The sequence below is a fragment of the Panthera uncia genome, chromosome D2 (genome assembly GCF_023721935.1).
Source record: "Panthera uncia isolate 11264 chromosome D2, Puncia_PCG_1.0, whole genome shotgun sequence".
NCBI classification, from domain to species: domain Eukaryota; kingdom Metazoa; phylum Chordata; class Mammalia; order Carnivora; family Felidae; genus Panthera; species Panthera uncia.
Window position 1 is genome coordinate 29964350 of NC_064818.1, and position 20112 is coordinate 29984461.

The 20112-nt window shown below is 50.9% G+C and overlaps 1 protein-coding gene across 2 annotated transcripts in view; it reads right to left on the reverse strand.

The window, feature by feature from the left end:
• The window catches only part of LRRC20 (leucine rich repeat containing 20), an 81281-nt gene extending 62618 nt beyond the window's left edge, over positions 1 to 18663 (reverse strand). For both annotated transcript variants that reach the window (XM_049646183.1, XM_049646182.1), the window contains exon 1: positions 18525 to 18663. In XM_049646183.1, coding sequence (XP_049502140.1) covers positions 18525 to 18606 — 82 coding nt within the window. In that variant the 5' untranslated portion in view covers positions 18607 to 18663. The remainder of the gene's footprint in view (positions 1 to 18524) is intronic.
• Positions 18664 to 20112: the final 1449 nt, after the last annotated feature.

A 20112-nucleotide genomic window follows, 5' to 3' on the forward strand; every position in this document is an offset into this window, starting at 1 on the left:
CCCCCCCCCCTTTTTTTTTTTTTTTTTTTTTTTTAGGAATCTGCATTTCTAATGAACTTCTTGGCGATGCTGATATTGTTTCTTTGAGAACCAGGACTTGGATGGTAATCACGATACAAATGACAATGAGCCAGGTGGTGAAAATTCCTATTTCAAACTCTCAGTCCAGAGCTGGTCATCACCCCTTTCATCTTTGCTTTCCCCTTTTTCATTTTATTTGTTTTTATTTATTTTTTAACTTTATTTGAAACTTATTTAAAATTTTATGGGGGGGGGAGGGGCAGAGAGAGAGGGAGAGAATCCCAAGCAGGCTCCGCAGTGTCAGCGTAGACCCCGACGTGGGGCTTGATCTCACGAACTGTGAGATCACAACCTGAGCCGAAATCGAGTCAGACGCGGATCCAACCGACTGAGCCACCCAGGCACCACTGCTTTACCCCCTTTTCAACGAAGGAGCAGATTTGAGCCAACACATATACCTAAGATTTCGTAATGGCGTTTTGTTTTCATATTTATTTTTATGGTTATCAACTATTTATGAAAAATTATACTGATTTTCCATTTGTAGTAATGATATAAAGGCCTTTTTAAATTGTATTGAGCTAATTTCCTTTCAAGAAAAACGTTAAGTAACATAATCACGACTAATACTTTTATAGCACTGAGTATATGCTGGCCTCCATTCCAACGTGTACCGGTATAACATAATTTTCATCCTTACAACTCTACAAAGTGAGGACCTTTTAGAGACGAGAACACTGAAACTTAACTGAGATCAGACTTAACTTGATCACAGAGATCAAGTAACTTGCCCAAGGTCACACAACTAACAAGTGGCAGAGCGAGGTTTCCAATCAGGGCAGCCCGACTTCAGAGTCGACCACGTTATTCCACCTACGGAAGAGGACAGCTGGCCCTCCGACATGGCAAGAACTGTGAAGGTCACCTGCAACATGGTTGAAGGGAGGTGCGCACTTGTTTCTTGCTGGCAAAAATAGTGTCCTTAGCGCCCTCCCATCGTCCCCAACACCCGCAGCGCCCAGCCCAGTGCCTCATCCACAGTAGGGGCCAGTGCACGTCCCAGAAGACATTTCCCTGGTCTGACTTGCCGGGCACAGAAGCCTTGGTACCCCTGCCACGGCTGAGGCACTGGCCACGGGGCAGGAGCACACACGTACAGGTGGACATCTCTGGGGGTGGGGAGACTCCAGACAACTCGGCTCGCCCGGAGCCCACTTCTGAGCAGGGCAGATGGTGAGGGGGCTGCGGTGGACAGTGGGGAGACTGCGCTTACCCACAAAGGCAGGGCCCAGGGCACAACAGGACTGCATGACAATAGAGCTGCATGGTTACTGACTAACTTGAGTTTTCACCTTTCCTCCCCAAACAATCGCTCAGGGTTTGAGACGATGAGGAATCTACCCTGTAAGGAATGAGTTCTCTGAGCGGTAACTGGGCTTCTGGAAGTCACAGGGTGGATGAATGGACTCAGGGAAGGGCAGCAAACACCTCGAAACAGCATCTGTGCTCAGCATCTGACTCCGTCAAACACCATTGCCTGTCCTCCAGCCTGCACACCCTGCCTCACCCACCTGCCAATCGTGGAGCTCGCTCACTACCTGGGCTTCATTCGTGCCATTCCCACAGTCCGGAACACCCTTCCCTCTCTCCTCTGCCCCCACAAATCCTTGGGCTGGCCAGCCCTACCTCCCCCAGGAAGGATGCCTCACCTCTAACTTCAGGACACCTGCCTTAGTGCTTGCCCTGGATCATCCTCTCCCAACTGGTAAACATCTGCAGACTTGCATCTGGGACCCATGTGAGGTGAACTTGACAGGAGAGGTATGTTGACAACCCCTCGGGCCTGGCACTGAGCTGGGCAAACACTTCTGAACTTAACTATACCTTCACCACCGAGAAAGCTTTGCCTTGGGATTCTCCCTTTGTAAAATGGGGGTCCGGGGCCCTTTTGGGGAATGCAGTAAACGGTGAGCTAGTATCTGTCCTAATATTTGAGTTCACAGCAAGAACCATGCCCTCTGCGGCCAATATGTAATGAGTCCAACTAATAAGGTCTTACTGTTACCTGAAATCAGCCTTGAACCCTGGAATACACCTTGACGATGACCACGGCTGTTCCTTTGCTAAGGAGCCCCTTTTCCTGGCTCTGCGCCCTGCCCCAGGCTTCCATCCCCATCACCCAAATACCTCTTCCCAGTCAAGAACCTTCAGGACCCCCATGCCCCACAAGTGGAACCCGCCCTCTGCCAGCTGGCGTTCCCACCGAAGGATCTGGGTCCGACCTCCCTTTCCAGAAGTTCCTCATACAACTCCTCGAAGTTCCCACCCTCTAGCCAAGCCAGACTGCTCACTGTTCCCTACAAACTCTCTTTACTTTCCCACCTCTGTGTTTTTCCTGGCCCTATTCCCTTAGCCTCAAAAACCTCTCTCACTAATACCCTATTACAAGGCTTTGTTTGCAGGCTGCCTTTCCACGAAACCTTTGCTCATGTCTTCAAGTGAGCTTCAGCTTCTGGCCTCGAGCCCACCCCAGCCCCTGTCTGTCACGTGTCTGCCCCTCCGTCCAGATGCCTGCCCTGCATGTCCGTGTGTCTTATGTGAGAGTTAGTAACGCGTTTGTCTCACCCTTTCTGGCGAGGCGGAGAGCTCCCTGAGGGCAGGGATCGGGTCCCACAGAGGCAGGGTGGCATATTACAGAGGGCCCGGGAGGCCAACAGACTCAAGTGCACACTCCAGGACAAGACTTGCTGGCTGTGAAACTCCAGGCAAACCAGTGCTGCTCACAGAGCCTCACTTTCCCCTTCTATGAGTGACGTGAAAACACCGCCTGGCCAGAGCCGTTGAGGAGATCAGATGCAGTCATTCATTTGACAAATACCTCCTCAGTATCTGGTACACGCTCACACTGTCTGAGGATATGGTGGTGAGCAAGACGGAGTCCCTGACTGCCCCGAGCTTACACTCTCGTGTGGGGAGAGGAGCAGTAAATACAGACAGATACCTGCGACCATGTCAAGCAGGAATACTGCTCTCAGGAAAAGAAAATGGTGTAATGGCAGACCAGGTAATTGAGACAAAGACCACTTCCTAGGGTGGTCAGGGAGGGCTTCTCAGAGGAGGCGACACTCAGCGGAGATGAGAATAAGAAGGAGCAGGGCATGATGCAAAGATCTGGGCAAAGGACAGCCTGGCAGAAACACAGGCAAGGGCCCGGTCTGATGGGACACCTGCCAGAGCTCAGTCGTTAGCTCCCTACTCCTCCCTCACCTTCCCTCCTCTGCAGCGCGTTACATAGACAGGCACAGCACACAGCGAGTAAAGGTGTGCCGAAACCGACCTGACAGAATAAGGAATCCTGGGGATAAATTGGCGCACGACAAAAACGTGTGTCTTAGCAAAACACATTCAACCAGGATGAGGCGGATGCCGGTGAAAAGGCTACTGAATTCAACCTCACCTCCAAAGATAATGACCTTCAGCCACACTGGTCTCTCGGAATAAACCACAATTTCCTAACCTGTAAAGGAAGGCAGAGATCGCTCGTTTCAGCCAGTCACCACATTTGCAGCCCGGGGTTTGTCGGAGCTCCAGGGCCAGGCCCCTCCAGGGTATGCTGTGTCCCTGGCTGCCTCATCAGCCAGAGCCACGGCCGCGTTTCTGGAAACATTTGATTTCCATAAACTCCTCAGTCTCGCTGAACTACCAGGGCACTAACGCTTTCCTACTTGAGCGACACAAGCTCTTGATGCCACAGAAGGTTCTATTTGGTTATCTCTCTGAGGCAGAACTTTTTTTTTTTTTTTAACGTTTATTTATTTTTGAGACAGAGAGAGACAGATCATGAACGGGGGAAGGGCAGAGAGACAGGGAGACACAGAATCGGAAGCAGGCTCCAGGCTCTAAGCCGTCAGCCCAGAGCCCGACGCAGGGCTCGAACTCACGGACCGCGAGATGTGACCTGAGCCGAAGTCGGACGCTCAACCGACTGAGCCACCCAGGCGCCCCGAGGCAGAACTTTTTAAGTCTTCTGCCAACAGGTATTTTTTGAAGTCGCACATTATCCAAGTGATTTTGATATTTCTCTTCGCCTTCAAAAAAAAGCCTACTTCAAGTGCCAGTGACACTAGGGCAGTCAGGTGTTGGTGGCTCTACGCTGGAGGGAGAGGTGAAGGATGCTCTGAGGGCCGTGAGGGACCCCAGAATTACAGTGGGGGCTGAGACAGACAGGGTTGCTCCCAGGCTCCACAGAAATCTCCATTTCTAGATGGCCGTGCTAATATTTCCAGTCCCCTTGCTGTGCACCTCTTCAGGGGTGGGGGACCCCCAAACTCATCAGAAACCCTTTATCCACCTCCAAACAGCCTAGACCTCCCTATTTCTGTTAAGGCATGACCAGGCTTCAAACTGCACGCTCCCACAACCAATCAGCTGCGCACCCCCTTCCACAGCCTTCCGTGCAGGTCTCCTGCCCCCCGGTCCCACTCAGGACAAAGCCACACCAGCACAGGCCCGGCACATGGAAGGTGCCGTTCCCTGGTTTCCCTCCTGCTGCTCACACATCTGTCTTGGACCCAGTGGTGACCCTCCCGAACCTTACCTGGACCGTGTGACTCCCTGCTCAGAAACTACCAGATCAAGTACAGCAGAGGCACTCAGGTCCCATTTAACGTACTGACCGCAGATGCCGAGCGTGACTCTCGCATCTGAAGGCATGTGTCTCCGTACAACATGGGTCTGCTGTCCACAGCCGGTGACTTCCCCGGATTCCCAGCCGTCAAAACAGTCTATCCCATGCTATTGGTTAACACAGGGGTAAGAACGTGAACTCGGCAGTTGGAGAGCTCGGGTTCAAATCCCCTCCCGTGGAGCTGCTGCTTAGCCCTTCTGTGCCAGTTTCTCTCTCTGAATATCGGGGATAACAGCAGCCACCTCACAAGGCTGAGTGGTGAACAGATCACAGGCTCACAGGGAGGACTGGACAAGACATATTATCAGAGACAGTCTAGCACACCGTGGGCATTAAGTAAGTGTGGGCTCATCGTTATTCGTGGATCATTTTGACTCTAGGTGATTTTCATTCTTAGGCTGTCTTGAGAACCTAACCCCTGCATAGCTAGTGATGAGGGAAAAACTGTCTAAAGGTCTGATGTACAAGGGAAGCCACTGTAGCTTTCTTTCTCAGTCAACACGACTGTATATAAACTTTGTTGAAAAGCTTGATTCATTGCCCACCACGTGTGCACTGTACATCTGCTTTGTAAATGAGTAGCCTAAAAAGAAAAACCATCCTGACCTTGAGATAGTGATCAGTGCCTCTACTCCCTGCATTCCTTTAAAACTCGTAATCCCTGCCTATATGCTAATCTGTAATCTTTGGAGTTTTTCCAAGATGTAAAAACTACATGACCCTGTAGAAACTGTTCATTCTCCAGAGCACTTTCTTCCCTGTAAAGAGCATGTTTCCCGGGCAGCTGTCCTAACTTGGCTGGAATAAAACCCTCTCTCTTACTTTTAGAGATTCTAAAGGCTTGTTCATTTTGTGTCCACATTTCCTGGCGTAGACGGTGGGATAGCAGAGCAAGGTGCCCAAGGTCACCTGGGGGTGCCGTGGAATCGTGCGCTCAGCGCCAGCAAGGGCCCCTTGCACCCCTCTGACTTCAGGGCACCTCACAGGAGTATCTGTGAGTTCTCCTGGTATCCAGACCTCCTCAAGTTAATGGTCCTGACTTTCATTTGAGCTGTTGAGGGTTACTGGTAATGTTCTTTAGGTGGGAATAACCTAGAGTGGCTGGAGTGGATGGGGTGGTTGTTTTAAATTGCCATTGTTCTAATTGATGTTATTAATGTAAGGCTTGAGTCAATTTTCTGGCTAGAAATAAGAGAGACTGAACCACTCAGCCCTGAAGAGACGGGACCCTTGCTCCTTCTGGCCAAATGCTGCTTTCCAGTGACTGAAAGCCTAGGGGAAAGTGTCTGAGGATATTCTTTGAGATGTGTAGCAGTTCTCTAGGAATTCCCCATCGCATAAAGTAATTAACAATTGGCTTGTCCGGGGACACACACATAAGCATTGATCATCCAACGCTTTGAGCCCCCTTGGTGGTCTTAGGCCTTGCTGGGAGAGACTGAGACACATAATAGACAGTATCATGCCCCTTTGAAAGTGACATTCACAAGCACCACCCTCTCGATCCACCACACTTAATTAATATCCTTAGATTCTTCTCAAGCCTTATTCCCAAACTGAAACTAAAGTGAATGGGGGAGTCACGCTTCAAAAGCGGAACAGCTCCCGGAAAACCAACCACCACTCACAGGAACCCCAGCAGGCTGTAGGTACAACACTTACGGAGCCTCCACATGCAAGTGCTTACTTAAATGGGAAAATGTAACTTTGGATAACCTGAGGTTCAGATGGTCCAAACAAGCTTCTTCTGACATGTCTAAACTAGTTTTCTAGCAAGCACAATTAGAGAGAGCCGGCTGTTAAGACTAAGCAACCAAAAACGAAAGGCGTTCAGGTCACTCGGTGAAGCTCCTGGCTTTTGGGGGGGAACCAATGCCCACTGAGGCCCTCTGGGCTTCATCTGGCTGTTTGTTGGTGCAGCTCTTGGCATCTTTGGACAGAACCGGTCGTGTTCTCACTGAAAAAAGAGAAATAACTAACGAATGGATCTATAAATGATAATGCTATCTTGCAATGAGATTTGTTTTCATAAAAGGGAGGAATCTGGAAATCGGGCCTTTGATGTCCTCTCCACAAATATTAATGAAACAAAGGCTACATTTTGTTCGCATCTTGTTTGTGCATGTGTGTTATAAATGTGAGAGATTTTTTTCTACCTTCAGACGGCATTGCTAAAATTAATTGGTAAAAGGGCTCTATCTAATTGGTTAAAGGGCAAGCGCTTATAAGAACCGGGCATTCTAAAACTCAGAAAGATGGAGGCTGATGCAAATGTTTTTCAAATTCATCGGATCTGGGAAAAGATTCAGTATTAAAACTAGCTTCAGTTTGTAGGTTCAACTAAAATGTCTTTTGAGTTAGGTTCAACATATGTCTTTTGGAGTCACCAACATCGAATACAATACAGATAATCAACTCCTATTCCAGCTGAGTTTACTGGTTACCTTCACGTTTTATCTGTTGCAATTGGTCAGCAGAAAATGACTTAAAATGATGGTTAATTTCGTCTGTCTCATGAAGTTTTCATGGGTAACTGTTAAAAACAAATAGGCTGAGGGGTGCCTGGCTGGCTCAGTTTGAAGAGCGCATGACTCTTGAGCTCTTGAGCTCAGGGTCACGAGTTTGAGCCACGCATTGGGTATAGAGAGCACTTACAAATAAATTAATTAATTTTAAAAATAAGTTGCATAAATAAAAAGGTTTATAGCTTTCAAAATCTTTGGTAACCTGAAACTTCGAAGGGTTGCTAAGTTAAGTGATAAGCTGGGTTGAATTCACTGGATATCTAAGTCTTTTCCAAATAAGAGAGAACACTAAAGCACTGATTCCTGAATGTAGGTTTGCCTGCTTTGGGCTTCTGACTGCAGAGAAACTCAAGATACTTGGATCTGTTGGTAAATGTGCTCTGTGCTTTACTGAAAGTTGTCCTCTGAGAAAAACAATACACATTTCTAGAAATTATGAAATGTGTCCACAGATTTCCAATCTGAAGACTTCTGGTGGAACAGACAGTTCGCATCAGTCACCACTTAGCTTTCACTGGAGTCTGAGGTTTCTAAAGGTGAAAGTTCTGATAAATGCAATTAGGACTGCTGGGAAATGATAAGGAAAGCAACTCGGAATGCAAGGAATGGAAGATGTGTTGTTGATAAGAAAGGTGTGAGGAATGGGAATACATTTTCATGAAGGAAGAAAAAAAAATCTGTCCTAAAATGAGACTGGTTATTTCGAGAGAAGGCTTAGAACAAAATATGAATAAAAAGGACAGCTTGAAGGAACTAAGGTGGACTTTATGAAGCCAATGGAGCCCCTTGGAAATGTTGGCCTGATACTTGCTTACAGTGTTCCCAGCAGCCTTATCAGGTAAGTAAAGAATGTCACTTCCTGGCAGGTGCAGGAACCTCAGAAGATTTGGGGGACCTTGAGAAGAGGAATATACTCAAATCTATAGGTATTGCAGGAAAATCTGACAGCAAGTATTTGATTTGGCTTCTGGCCTTGAGATGCTATTAAAAGTTCAATCTAAAATTCCTTAGAAAAAGTTGCACAAAGCAGATTACAGTGAACTTATATGACCGAGGCACGTGGGTGGCTCAGTAGGTTAAGTGTCTGACTCTTGATTTCGGCCCAGGTCATGACCTTACGGTTCGTGGGATCGGGCGCTATCAGCGCTTAGGATTCTTTTACTCTTCCTCTCTCTCTGCCCCTCCCTCGTGCACACACTCTCTCTTTCTCGCTAAACAAACTTTAAAAAAACTTATATGACTAATCAATAGTGCTTATGAACATAATGAGGCCAAATGTGTTAAAACTAGACTTGCTTTACAAACAAATTCGTCTTAAGGCTATTTTTGGTAAAAATCAGGGTGACTGTAGAAAAAAGACGTTTCAGTAACACACCTTTGTGTTAGATATTAGATTTCAATACTACTCGTTATAAACGAGACTAGGTCCTGATTTCTTCTAGTGTCCTCCAATGCCTGGCTAACGTCCTCCTCTCCGAGCTAACATTTTGATTTTTCTCCCACCTTTCTGACCCGGAATCATTTGAGAACTAAAACTGCCCTCTTTTCCTGAAGCCCTGCAAACCGAACCGGATGTAAAGATCGCTACAGTAGCTCACGCGTAGGCAATCATTGTGCCCCTTGCCCAGTGGGCCACGCAAAGATCATCAGGGCCGTCCGAACCACAAGCCGGGATCAGAAGTAGATGGCATCAGGGCAGACTGCTCTCCCAAGATTCAGGACCAGGCCTGTGTTTCTATGCTCCTTTCCTTTTAAACTGTAGTATTAGAAGACAGTCAACCCACTTGTTTGCTTTCATTTCTGCCTTTATTACATCCTGGTTACTCGCTAATGTAACTAACATAATGTCAAATACGTCCCTGGTACCTCATTCCGACGGGAACTTGGCTAGAATGTTCATGACCTCTTGGACAGGTTCTAATATTCTTTTTCTTTCTGGTGTTTATACATTATGAGGGGCCTCCATTAGGAAAAACCTCTCCAGAAGTACCATCTGACTCAAATGTAACCTGCATTATATATAACACTCAATGGATAGACCTTTGCATTTCTATAAACTTAGGTGGCAATTTATCAATTGCCAGTGAAAGCTCCTGGCTACATACAACAGGAGGAACTTAGTTTAGCTTGTCCAACATGCCAAAACATCCAATGTGCTCACAAACCATATTTTAGTGGATGGAATGGCTCAAAACAAAAAAAAAAAAAAAAAAAAAAGGGTTATCGACCAGTGACTCTAATGTAGGAGTGACTTGGTGGATTTAGCCACCTCCCAAATCTAACTTTGCCATATAATCCAGAAGATTCTGAGGTAATTATGAATCAATGGTCTTCTTTTTTTTTTTTTTAATTTTTTTTTTCAACGTTTTTTATTCATTTTTGGGACAGAGAGAGACAGAGCATGAACGGGGGAGGGGCAGAGAGAGAGGGAGACACAGAATCGGAAACAGGCTCCAGGCTCCGAGCCATCAGTCCAGAGCCTGACGCGGGGCTCGAACTCACAGACTGCGAGATCGTGACCTGGCTGAAGTCAGACGCTTAACCAACTGCGCCACCCAGGCGGCCCAATGGTCTTCTTTACTAACTGCAGAAACCCAGAATGTACAGCTCTCCCAATCTGTAGAAAATTGCCAAGATTCCTGTAACTTATATAAACGTTCAACTACTGTCTCAGTGCCCAAACTTACGGACAACTAGGCTTAAGACAGTTTTCTTTTCAGATTTTATTTTTAAGTAATCGCTATGCCCAATATGGAGCTTGAACTCATAAGCCTGAGATCAAGAGTGACATTCCTATTGGAGTGCCTGGGTGTTAAGCGTCCGACTTTGGCTCAGGTCATGATCTCATGGTTTGTAAGTTCGAACCCCGCATAATTATTTTGAGACACAGAATGTTTACTTATTTTTGAGAGAGAGAGAGAGAGAGAGAGAGAGAGAGAGAGACAGAGCATGAGCAGGGGAGGGGCAGAGAGAGAGGGAGACAGAATCTGAAGCAGGCTCCAGGCTCCGAGCTGTCAGCACAGAGCCCAACGCGGGGCTCGAACCCACGAGCCGCGAGATCATGACCTGAGCCAAAGTCGGACACTCAACCGACTGAGCCACCTAGGCGCCCCCTCTCTCTTACTTTTAGAGTTTCTAAAGGTTTGTTCATTTTGCCTCAACAGGACTCCACTGTAGAAACTACTTTAGGTGACACTCGAGGCCCTCAGATCTGAAGCCACCCTCGGCTCCCTTTACCCTCCCGTGTCACAGCCTGGCTGTCCCCATCACAAGTGCCCGCTTGCATGCTGCTATGTCTTTGCTCACACAGACACCTCACCTAGGATGGCCTTCCCCTGATGCGTGACCCACACCCACTCCCCTAAACCTGCTCCATCCTTTACGGTTCAGCCACAATGCCACATCTTCCGTGCAATCCCCTTAGCACGGGCGCTAAGCAACGCCCAGGGCATAAACACCCGAAGACAGGAGAGGCAGAAGTCCTCCTCGCTTGATTCATTTTTCGTTCTGTAAGTATTTCATATGTTCATGGCCTCCTTCCTGTACAGGGCACTCCACCTCCCATAGGGCCTTCCTGGAGGCTGCTCAGGGCTGGACCAGCTCTCACAGCTGGGCCATCTCCTTTCTGCAGACAGAAGAATGAGGGGAGAGGACTAAGTGGGGAGCACTGAGTGTTCTGCACCCACACCTGAGAGGCTGAGGGCATCTGCCCATCCACCCCTCAGATGCATTCTGGATGCCGCGGTGTCAGCACCACAGTGACTGGGGACCCAAGACACGGGTTGGCTGTGCTGGAGGTTGCCCACCAGTGAACCCCACTCTTGGCATCCGTCCCCCGTGGGGCTAGAGTGGGGGCAGGTGGGACTTCTGGTCATTGGAGCTCCCAAAGTTCTAGAAGGGGATTTGGGGAACCCCAATAGAGAGACCAGGGCCACATCCGTTTGGGCTTTGGGGTCCTCTCCCACCAGGGCTAGAAACAGTCCTGAAAAAGCCTCGGGATACCAGCTAACCATCCTCACCCCTAGCAATTCCAGAACTTGCCAATGTAACCCCAGAAGGGCCTTACAACTCCCCCTCTGCTCCCACAAGACACTATACCAGGGAGGAAGGGGTCAGGGTACAGAGGACAGGGCCGGAGGAAGCCTGGCTTCCCACTGTTTACCTCTTGGGTCTCATGTGTTGCACACTGGGCACATGTAACACCTGTCATTTCTTGTTTGTGTGTTTTAATCAAATGTATATAGCTATAGCACTCTGCCTTCCCAACTGAGAGCCAGGAAGCTGAGGACAGCAGATCAGGGGCTTCCAGCCCTCGTAGCGAACGGACAGGTGGCCCCGGCCAGGCTGAGGGCTCCCCTGTGAGGGCCCACTCCCTCTTCCACACATCTGACCTGTGCCTGGCTGACCCTCAGGCCAGGAGACGGGTGAGCAACACACACATCCGTCATCCCCACCAGCATCGGCCTCCTGGGCTCGGGGCCGTGAACTCCCCTCCCTGACAGTGTGCCTGGGAGAATACGTGTGTCTATCTTCCTCCCCCTCCACACTGGCCACTCCTGGGCCACTTGGTTCCTCCAAGTGAGGTACACACAGTAAGTGCTCAATGTGGTATTTCTTAAAAAGGGGCAGTATCTGACCTGAGAGAAGGCGTTCTTCAGATTTAGTGAGTATTATTTAAGTGCTTCCTAAGTACCCCTGCTCAAGAAAGGAGCTGCAAACTCAGATCCTGTGGGAGTCAGCTAGGAATGTAAATACAGGACGTGAGCTGGGCTGAGTGGAAGCCCCATCAGGACGCCAGGACATAGGCACTCATGCCCAGCCAACACTCTGGTCAAGCCTGGGTCTCAGTTGACGCTCAACGGTCGGCTGGTGACAGGGTGCCACCTGCTGGTGGGAGCAGGAGGAGACAAGCACTCACCCCAGCAAAGTAGGGGTGAGCCTAGGAGACAGGCGAAGTAGGAGAGGGGGGATGTGTCCCTTCTGTCACTAGCTTTGATCTGCCCACCTGACCATCTCACAGCTCGTGGCCCAGCTGCTCAGTTCCCTGAGGATGGGTCACACCACACTCATATTCATTCTTTCTCTCTCTCCCTTTCTCTCTCTCTCTCTCTCTCTCTCTCTCTCTCACACACACACACATACACACACACACACACACACACACACACACACACACCCAGGCCAGCCCAGACAATACCCTTCCCTGCCCAGCCACCCAGAACCTACCAGGAGAAGGAAGTTCTAGAATATAATTCATAAACCACTGGTTCTCAAAATTCAAGGCAGGGGAGAATCATACAGGATTCGTGTTAAAATGCAGGTCACCAAGCCCACCCTGGGATGTCACCTTTAAAGCTCTAGAGTGGGCTCCATGAATCTGTATGTAAACAGAAGCAGCCCATGGCGGCTGTCCCCATCACCACCGGAGACACCTTAAATGACCAGGCAGATATTAGCCTCTGATAATTTTCCTCCTTTTCAAGGAACAGGGCAGGGCCCACTGTGGTTCCAACCAGTGTGAGCCAGAGGCCAGCATGAGGGGGAGCAGGGGCTCCACGTTCTCCCCATCAACTTCCCCAGGTCCTCAGTGGGAAGGGTCACCTAGAGCTGTGATGAAACCGGCCCCACCTCCCAACACCTGTGTCACGCCCTCAGCCTTAGCTCCAGCTTCTCGAAAACAAGGGAACTCCTAATTCAAAAGCAGCACGGCGGAGGGGCAAGCTGAATGCCTCCGTGCTACTAAACACTTAGAAACCCTGGACTTAGAAAGGTCTGTGGCTTGGTTACTGCATCTGTAACGTGGGGATATTAACATCACCCCTCTCACAAAGTCAGCGTGAGGGTTAAATGGCGCAACGCCTGCAACGACAAGCCGGCAACCCGGCCTGGTGTGTGACAAGAGCAAGCTGCACGAGTCAGAGAGGAATGTCAAAGACACAGGGGCAGGAGGCTACCGATGCTCTGCTGGCCAGGGTTGGCATTCCCAAGGGGCTCAGGCTGAAAGGCCTAGAAGAGGTCAGGAATGCAGCGCTTGGCCTGCCTGAGGGAAGCTGAAGCCGAGAGCCCCGCGGAAAGCGGGGGTTTTGGAGGACTACCTTCAGAGAAAGACTGGACTAGGGATAAGACCCACTTTTTCATAATTAGAACGCTGCTTTGTCTTTGCCTGGGCACTGAATTAAAAAAGAAAACAGGGGCACCTGGGTGGCTCAGTCGGTTAAGCACCAACTCGTGGTCTCGGCTCAGGTCTTGATCTCAGGGTAGTGAGTTCAGGCCCCACGTTGGGCTCTGAGCTGGGCGCGGAGCCTACTTTAAAAAAACCAAAAACAACAACAAACAAATCACCCCCCTGAGATTTGGAAACCACAGGTGGGCGTAGGGTTTGAATATTCAATTCCCTAGAGGCCCCGACACCCCTTGGGCTGAGAAAGATGTGTTTCTAACCCAGCGGCAGGCAGGCATCTGCTGCAAGCAAACACAACCCTTCTGGAGCACACGCCCTCAGTCCAGGGTCATGCAGGCCAGGCTCCATCAGCCAGGAGTATAGGGTCCCAAATTATATCAGATCCACCCAGAACAACCCACTGTGAGCTAGAATCAACAGGAACAGGAGATGTGGGCCGCTGAGAACTCCCTGTGATAAAGGTAGTACAAAAGATGAAAAAAGACAAGTATAGTCAAATGATTAAAGAACTAAAAAAAGAGATTAAACACATAAAACAGAAATAAGATACTATTCCCTAAGTCAGATTTTTTTAAAAGAAAAGGTAAAAGATTTATCAGATCTGAAGAGAAACCAGAGTATAGGAAATCAGGTTTTTTAAAGAACCAAACAGAACTTTTGAAAATAAGGTAGGTAGCCGTAAAAATTAAAACTCAATGAGGGGTTCGAGAGCAGACTAAACACAGATGGACAAGCAAATAGTGAACCAGCAGACAGATCTCAAAATGTAGCAGAGAGAGGAAGAGACAGGAAATATACTAGTGCAACGGTGGGACGCACAGAATGGAAGCCCCAAGAGGAAGTGCAGGCAAAGAGACCCCGAGGGATAGGGGGCAGACACACACCCCGAGCTAACGACTTGGAACTTTTGTGAAATGAACACAGATGGGGATCCGCAGGCAGAAAGTGCCAAAGACCACAGAAAGGTGGTCTCAGACACCTGTGCCCGGCACACAGCGGGCCCCGGGCAACGCTGGCTCCTTCCTCTGCAGCTCGTGCTGGGCACTCCTTCCCTCCAGCTCTGTCAGGCCTCTGTCCCAGCCGGCCATGCCCTCCCTTCCCACACTCTGCCGGGCCTTTCCAAGCCCCGTTCCTTGGCAATGAGGATCAGTTTTTAAAAGTCATCCCCAAAGGCCTGGGGTTCTCTCCCCTGGAGAGAAGTGGGGTGCAGGGCATCGAGGCCCGCCAGTCTACTGGCCAGAGGGAACAGTGAGGTCAGACAGAGGCCCCCAGGGGTTCAAGGACGCAGGAAGCCCAGATGTGCATGAGGCCTTTACCAAGAGAAAGAACTAACCTGAGGACACAAGGAGTGGATGGAGAGGAAAGCCTGAGTTCCTGACTCTGCACAAGCTCAATCGAAAATGCTGAGGAGAGGTGAGGGGCTGGAGAAAAGTGGCTTCAACTCTAGCTGAGGGGCAGACCAGGGGCCAGAGGGAAAGGAACCCACTTCTCGGAGGATGAAGAGGCCTGCAGTGGGGAGACAAGGGCTGGGAACCCCAGCTCAGGTTGCAGGAGGAGCGAGCCTGGCTCCAGAGGGCAGCCACAGGCGCCTGGCCGAGCGTGTGTGGAGCTTTCCAGGGTGACCTACCCGAGTAAGGTGAGAACCTGTAACTGAGCTCTCCCAGCCGGGTCTCTACTGGGACCTTCCACTCTGTAGAGAGACACCTGCGGCTTCTGAGCAGCCATCCTAGGGCTGCATCCCGGACCTGCGCATGGGGAGGCAGGGAGCGGAACCCAGCAGAAGGGAGAAGCCAGAGAAGCCCATTCCACACCCAAGGGCTTACACAAGGAGCTACCTCCATAACTCTCATCTGTTTTTGGAAAGGGGGTGGTCCTCTCCCTAAAATCTATCTTCGCTACTTAAAAGAGTAATATGTGTATCACAGAATGTTCTGAAAATGCACAATAGTATTTTCTAACATCCATTTTGTGTCTCGTTTTATTTCCTTTCAATTTTTTCCAGTATACACACATTTAACATAACTGGTATCTGTCTGTACCGTCTGGGATCCTTGCTTTTTTCCAAGTCATCTTATATGGAAAAATTTGCCAGTCTTCATTCAAGCATGTAATGAAATTTCATGCACCACTTTTAACAGCTACATAAATTGCATTGTACAGCTGTAACAAAATTTATTAAAGTGATTACCCGCTGCTGGTTTTTTAGGCTGTTTCAGGTTGTTTGCTGTTTTACATGAGAACCACACCGGGTTCCTTCACGCATCTTTCAAGACCCACTTCCATTCCCACCTCTTCCAGAAAGCCTTCCTAGATGCCTTCAACACCTGGCAACATCTCCCACCTGTGAACTCCAACCACCTGTGGTGTGTGTCTGACCAGGGCCAGCACGGAGCCCTTGTGTCACTCGCTGCTCTCTGTCCCACAGTGGTGGGCTGGGACTCCGCGACTCTACTGCACAGAACCCTAGGGAGCCCCCCAGCACCCTGCACACAGCGGATGATCAGTACATACGGACAGCTTAGACCCCAGACCCCTCAGACCGCAGGAGCCCAATGAGCTCCACTTGCCGAAGCGCCCGGGTTGCAGGTGCCCACAGTGGCCTGGTCTGACATTTTGCTTCTTCACTGGGCACCAAAAAGGTAATAAACCAGCCTCCCTCAGTCTGCCCTAACTTTAAAGACACAGTCATCTCCCCATGAAAGTCTGGAGCTCCAGTCAAGACAGCCAAGGCTGAAAGGTTCGACTCCCCTCCCAAGATGACTAAAGCTTTGCAGCGTGCACAATGCCGGGGACCAGCAACTGCCCAGGTCCCCACCCCAACACATCGTGGCAGGGAAAGTTCCCGGGCTCTGGGGCCGGACCCTCAGGGTTTCAATCCCAGTACCATAGCAGCCAGGCAGGGCAGCAGACGCCTGCCTCAGGGTTTTCAACGGACACGGCGCCGGGCAGTGCAAAGGGGCTGGTCACAGCACACCCCACTCTAGACGCCCTGTGCACCGCACCCCTGCAGGGTGGCCACTCTTCACAGAAATCCGCACCTCGCCTGCACAGAGAACTGCATTTGCAGTCTCTGGTCCACAGACATTTAAGTCGAGACTCCATGTGGCTTTCCAGGCTCCCCAGCTGCAGGGCACCGTCCCCCCGGCTCCTCCATGCCACGGGGGCAACTCTGTGGTGCTGCCATGCATGAGATCCCAGCGCTGCCTGGGACATCAGCCTCCCAAAGTCCTTTTGCTAACAGCACTGACTCCAGGAAGTCAGAATTTTGTCCTCCCGCCTCTGCCGCCCCTCCATCCTTGCTCCCATGACGCATCTGGAAGAGGCTGAGCTGCACGCGTGTCCCTCTCCCCGGCAGCATTTTAAGGCAGGGGTAGGTTATTCACTGCAGAGACTTGCTGATTTGCACCGAACTCCCCATCTGAAGACAGCGTGAAGACACCCAGCTTGGTGGCTGACTGACAGCTGCAGGAGGCGTGTTTGTGGCCGAGAGGGACTTAGGCCCCGCCCCTAGTCCTCAGAGACTCGCTGAACTACCCGAAGGCAACACCCTACAGACCCCCCATTCCCCTGAACTCCCTTGACGAGGTGGGCACAGTTAACACCCCCGTTACATCCATGAAGAAAACCAGCTTAAATCAGAGGTTAAGCAGCCTGCCGGGGTATCGGGCTATTTGGTGGCAGAGTGGGGATTCCAATCCAGGCCATATGACAGGTGGCGAGTCTTGAACACCAGGCTAAGTACAACCGCCTTAGCGGCCAGCACAGCAATCCAGACTGCTTTTCCTGAGGGCCTATGGCCATCAGCTCACCAGCTGAAGCCTCCCCCAGAACCTTGCCTCCAAAACCGACGACAACTCGCAAGACCGTCTGCCACAGATGATGCCTCTCTCCCTTCAGCTCAGTTTAGCAAACGCTATGTGCGCACAAGGCGTCTGGCACGGCTCTGGCTCTTGGGGCACAGGGGCAAAAGTCCTTGCCCTCTAGGGACACTGCATGACTGCTACAGATGAGGAAGGGAGCCAGGGGTGGATGGTATAGGGCTGAGGGCTTCCTGAAAGAGGCAGTGACCTAGCTCACCTTGAAGGCTGAGTGACCCTCCACTTTCCGGGCTACCACGCCCTGTCCGGGAGCCTCAGACACGCCGGACCAAAGGCTGCGCACAGAAATACTCTATCTTCCCAGTCCCTGGGCTGTTGGTCGGCCAATAACCTCCATGGAAACGCTCCTTGGAGAGACACAGACACGCATGGGCACAGATATCCCGACCTACCTGTGAATTCGTCTCTGGGTGCCAAAGACCCAACTCAAATCCCACTCTGTGTATGCAGTCATCCCCAAGGCAGGAGTGTGCTCCCCTCCTCTGGGTTCTCACAACATGTCAGTGGCTCTAAGGGGGCACACACATGCCAGCGGGAGACACACACACATACACACACATGCACATGCACACAATCCTTGTACACGCGAACAGGCAATAAATATCTGAATTCAATCACATAGGACGGTTTGCTTAGATGCTTGAAGTCTTGGCATAACTGTCTGGCCTAAAATGCCATGACCAAGTCAAAGCAAAAAATACATAAGACACAACTGAGGTAAAACGGTGGCGTGAAAAGGGGCCTGCAGGCTGAGGAACCTGGGAAAAGCCCACTTTGCCTTCGACCCTCACGTCCTTATCTGAAGACCAAGGCTGGTCATGCTTGGCGAGTGCCCGCTCTATCACAAGGCCACCGTGCAGAGTCAATACGGCACCACTCATGAGGCACCTGCACAGGGCCTGGTACACGGGGCTACTCGGCAGTGCCAGCTATGGTCACCTGGGTCAAGGGCACATAACACGCTCAGAGTCAGCGGCAGTGCAAGGGCAGGCAGATCGGCTCCCAGCAAGCGGGAGCCCTCACGTAGTGTTTTTCGAACCTCTTTGTCCGTGGCCATGATAAGTCTCGCACTGCGGCCTGGTATACACAAACTGAACAACGACCGCAATGAAATTCCCTGGCACGCTTCTCCTCGTGACGAGGGCGCACACGGACACGGTCTCTTTGCTCTTCTCTTTCGATTTCACATCTAAATTGATTTCGCACACCGCCTACAGGGTGCCCTCACTCACCCAGGGTATCAGAGCCGCTCTCCACGGTCTCGTTGACCTTCCTTGCAACTCTGGCCACGGCCTCACCCATCTTCTTCAGCATGCAGGCGAGGGGGTCCTGCTGCCAGCCACCAGGCCGGTCTGCTGCTCACAAGGGGGCCTGTGCCTGGGGAAGACACAGGGCCATGAAGCGCCCGCCCCCCCCCCCCCCCCCAGGGACCCATCCCTGAATCCACCCTCCTGTGGGACCCAGGCTGCAGGAAGCCTGCAGGGAAGGGCCCAGGCCACTCACTTCCTCCCGAGGGGCCCAGACACCAGGCCACACGCAGCTCGGCCTTCGGAGCAGCCGATGTGCCCATCAGAGGGTGGATCCACACGTGTGACCTCACCGGACACAGGGCAAGCGCCTGAAACAGTGGCCAGACGGGTGTGAGGGCGCAGGTATGTGCTGCCTGTGACTCACTTAACAGGCAGAGCAGAGGGGAGGAGGCGGAGCACAGCTCTGGGCTGGTGCCCTGTCCACAGCCACCAGGACAGGTCCCCTAGCTCCCAGTTCCCCTCACCCGGTACCTCTGCGGGGTCCCTCTTGCTTGCTGGGGAGTGGGGACACAGAGGCAAATGCAGCCGGTCTGACCAGTCAGAGCTCAGTCTGGTTGGTCTGTGGCCTCTAAGAATTCCCTTCCCACCTGTCAACATGGAGGGAAGGCTACGGTTTTATACGGCTTTTGCCAGCAGACCTGATGATCAGCCTGGTGCAGAGTTTATCCGCCAGAGCCAGAAGGAAAAAGAGGGGGTGGGGTGAGGAAACAAGAGAAGGGAAATTGGATCACTGGGGGAGAAAAGGCTTAAAGAAGCTTGTGGAACACAATCAAAATTCTTAGGTGGCAAAGACATGAAAGACCAAACTAGACAGGTCTCCAACTCCCTGTTTATTACAGAGGAGGAAACTGAGGCATAGAGAGGGACCAGATGACCTGGCCAAGGTCAAAGAGAGTAAATGGCAACAATCTGGCCAGCCCAGCTCCACATCCAGTGCTCACCTCTTTACAAAAGTTGCCCCCAACACCGGCAGCAGCACCCCAGGGACAGAATGAACTTGGGGCCAAGGTCAGTGCCCATTCCCAGCTTCAAAGACAGCTAGGTTGCTCAATGAACTCGCCCTGAGGGTCAGAGGCAGAAGCATGTGAGGACAGAGAGAAGGGGGTGAGGGTAGTGCTCAGAGTTGCTAACAGACACCATGAAAAAGGCCCTATGTGCTCAGTGACACAGGAAGGGCAGGCAAGACTGAGCTGGGGCTGGCCAAGCCCCCCTTCCACTGAGTGACGGGTGAATTCCGTGTACGGGTGCATCTCACCAAGGAGGCTGACAGTGAAGGTTTGAGACACACAGTGCAGTGGGAAAAGACTGTTTTTTGAAGACAGGTCTAGTGCCCAACTCTGCCATTTATTAGTTCAGAAGCCCTGGGAAAGATTCCTAACTACTCTCAGCTGTAGTTTCTTCATCTGAGAAGGAGATCTTAGTAACACCCACCTCACTGGATTCATACGAGGACTGAACAGAAATACATACATCTTTCCTGGGCCCAGGGCCCAGGACATGTAGGTCTGAA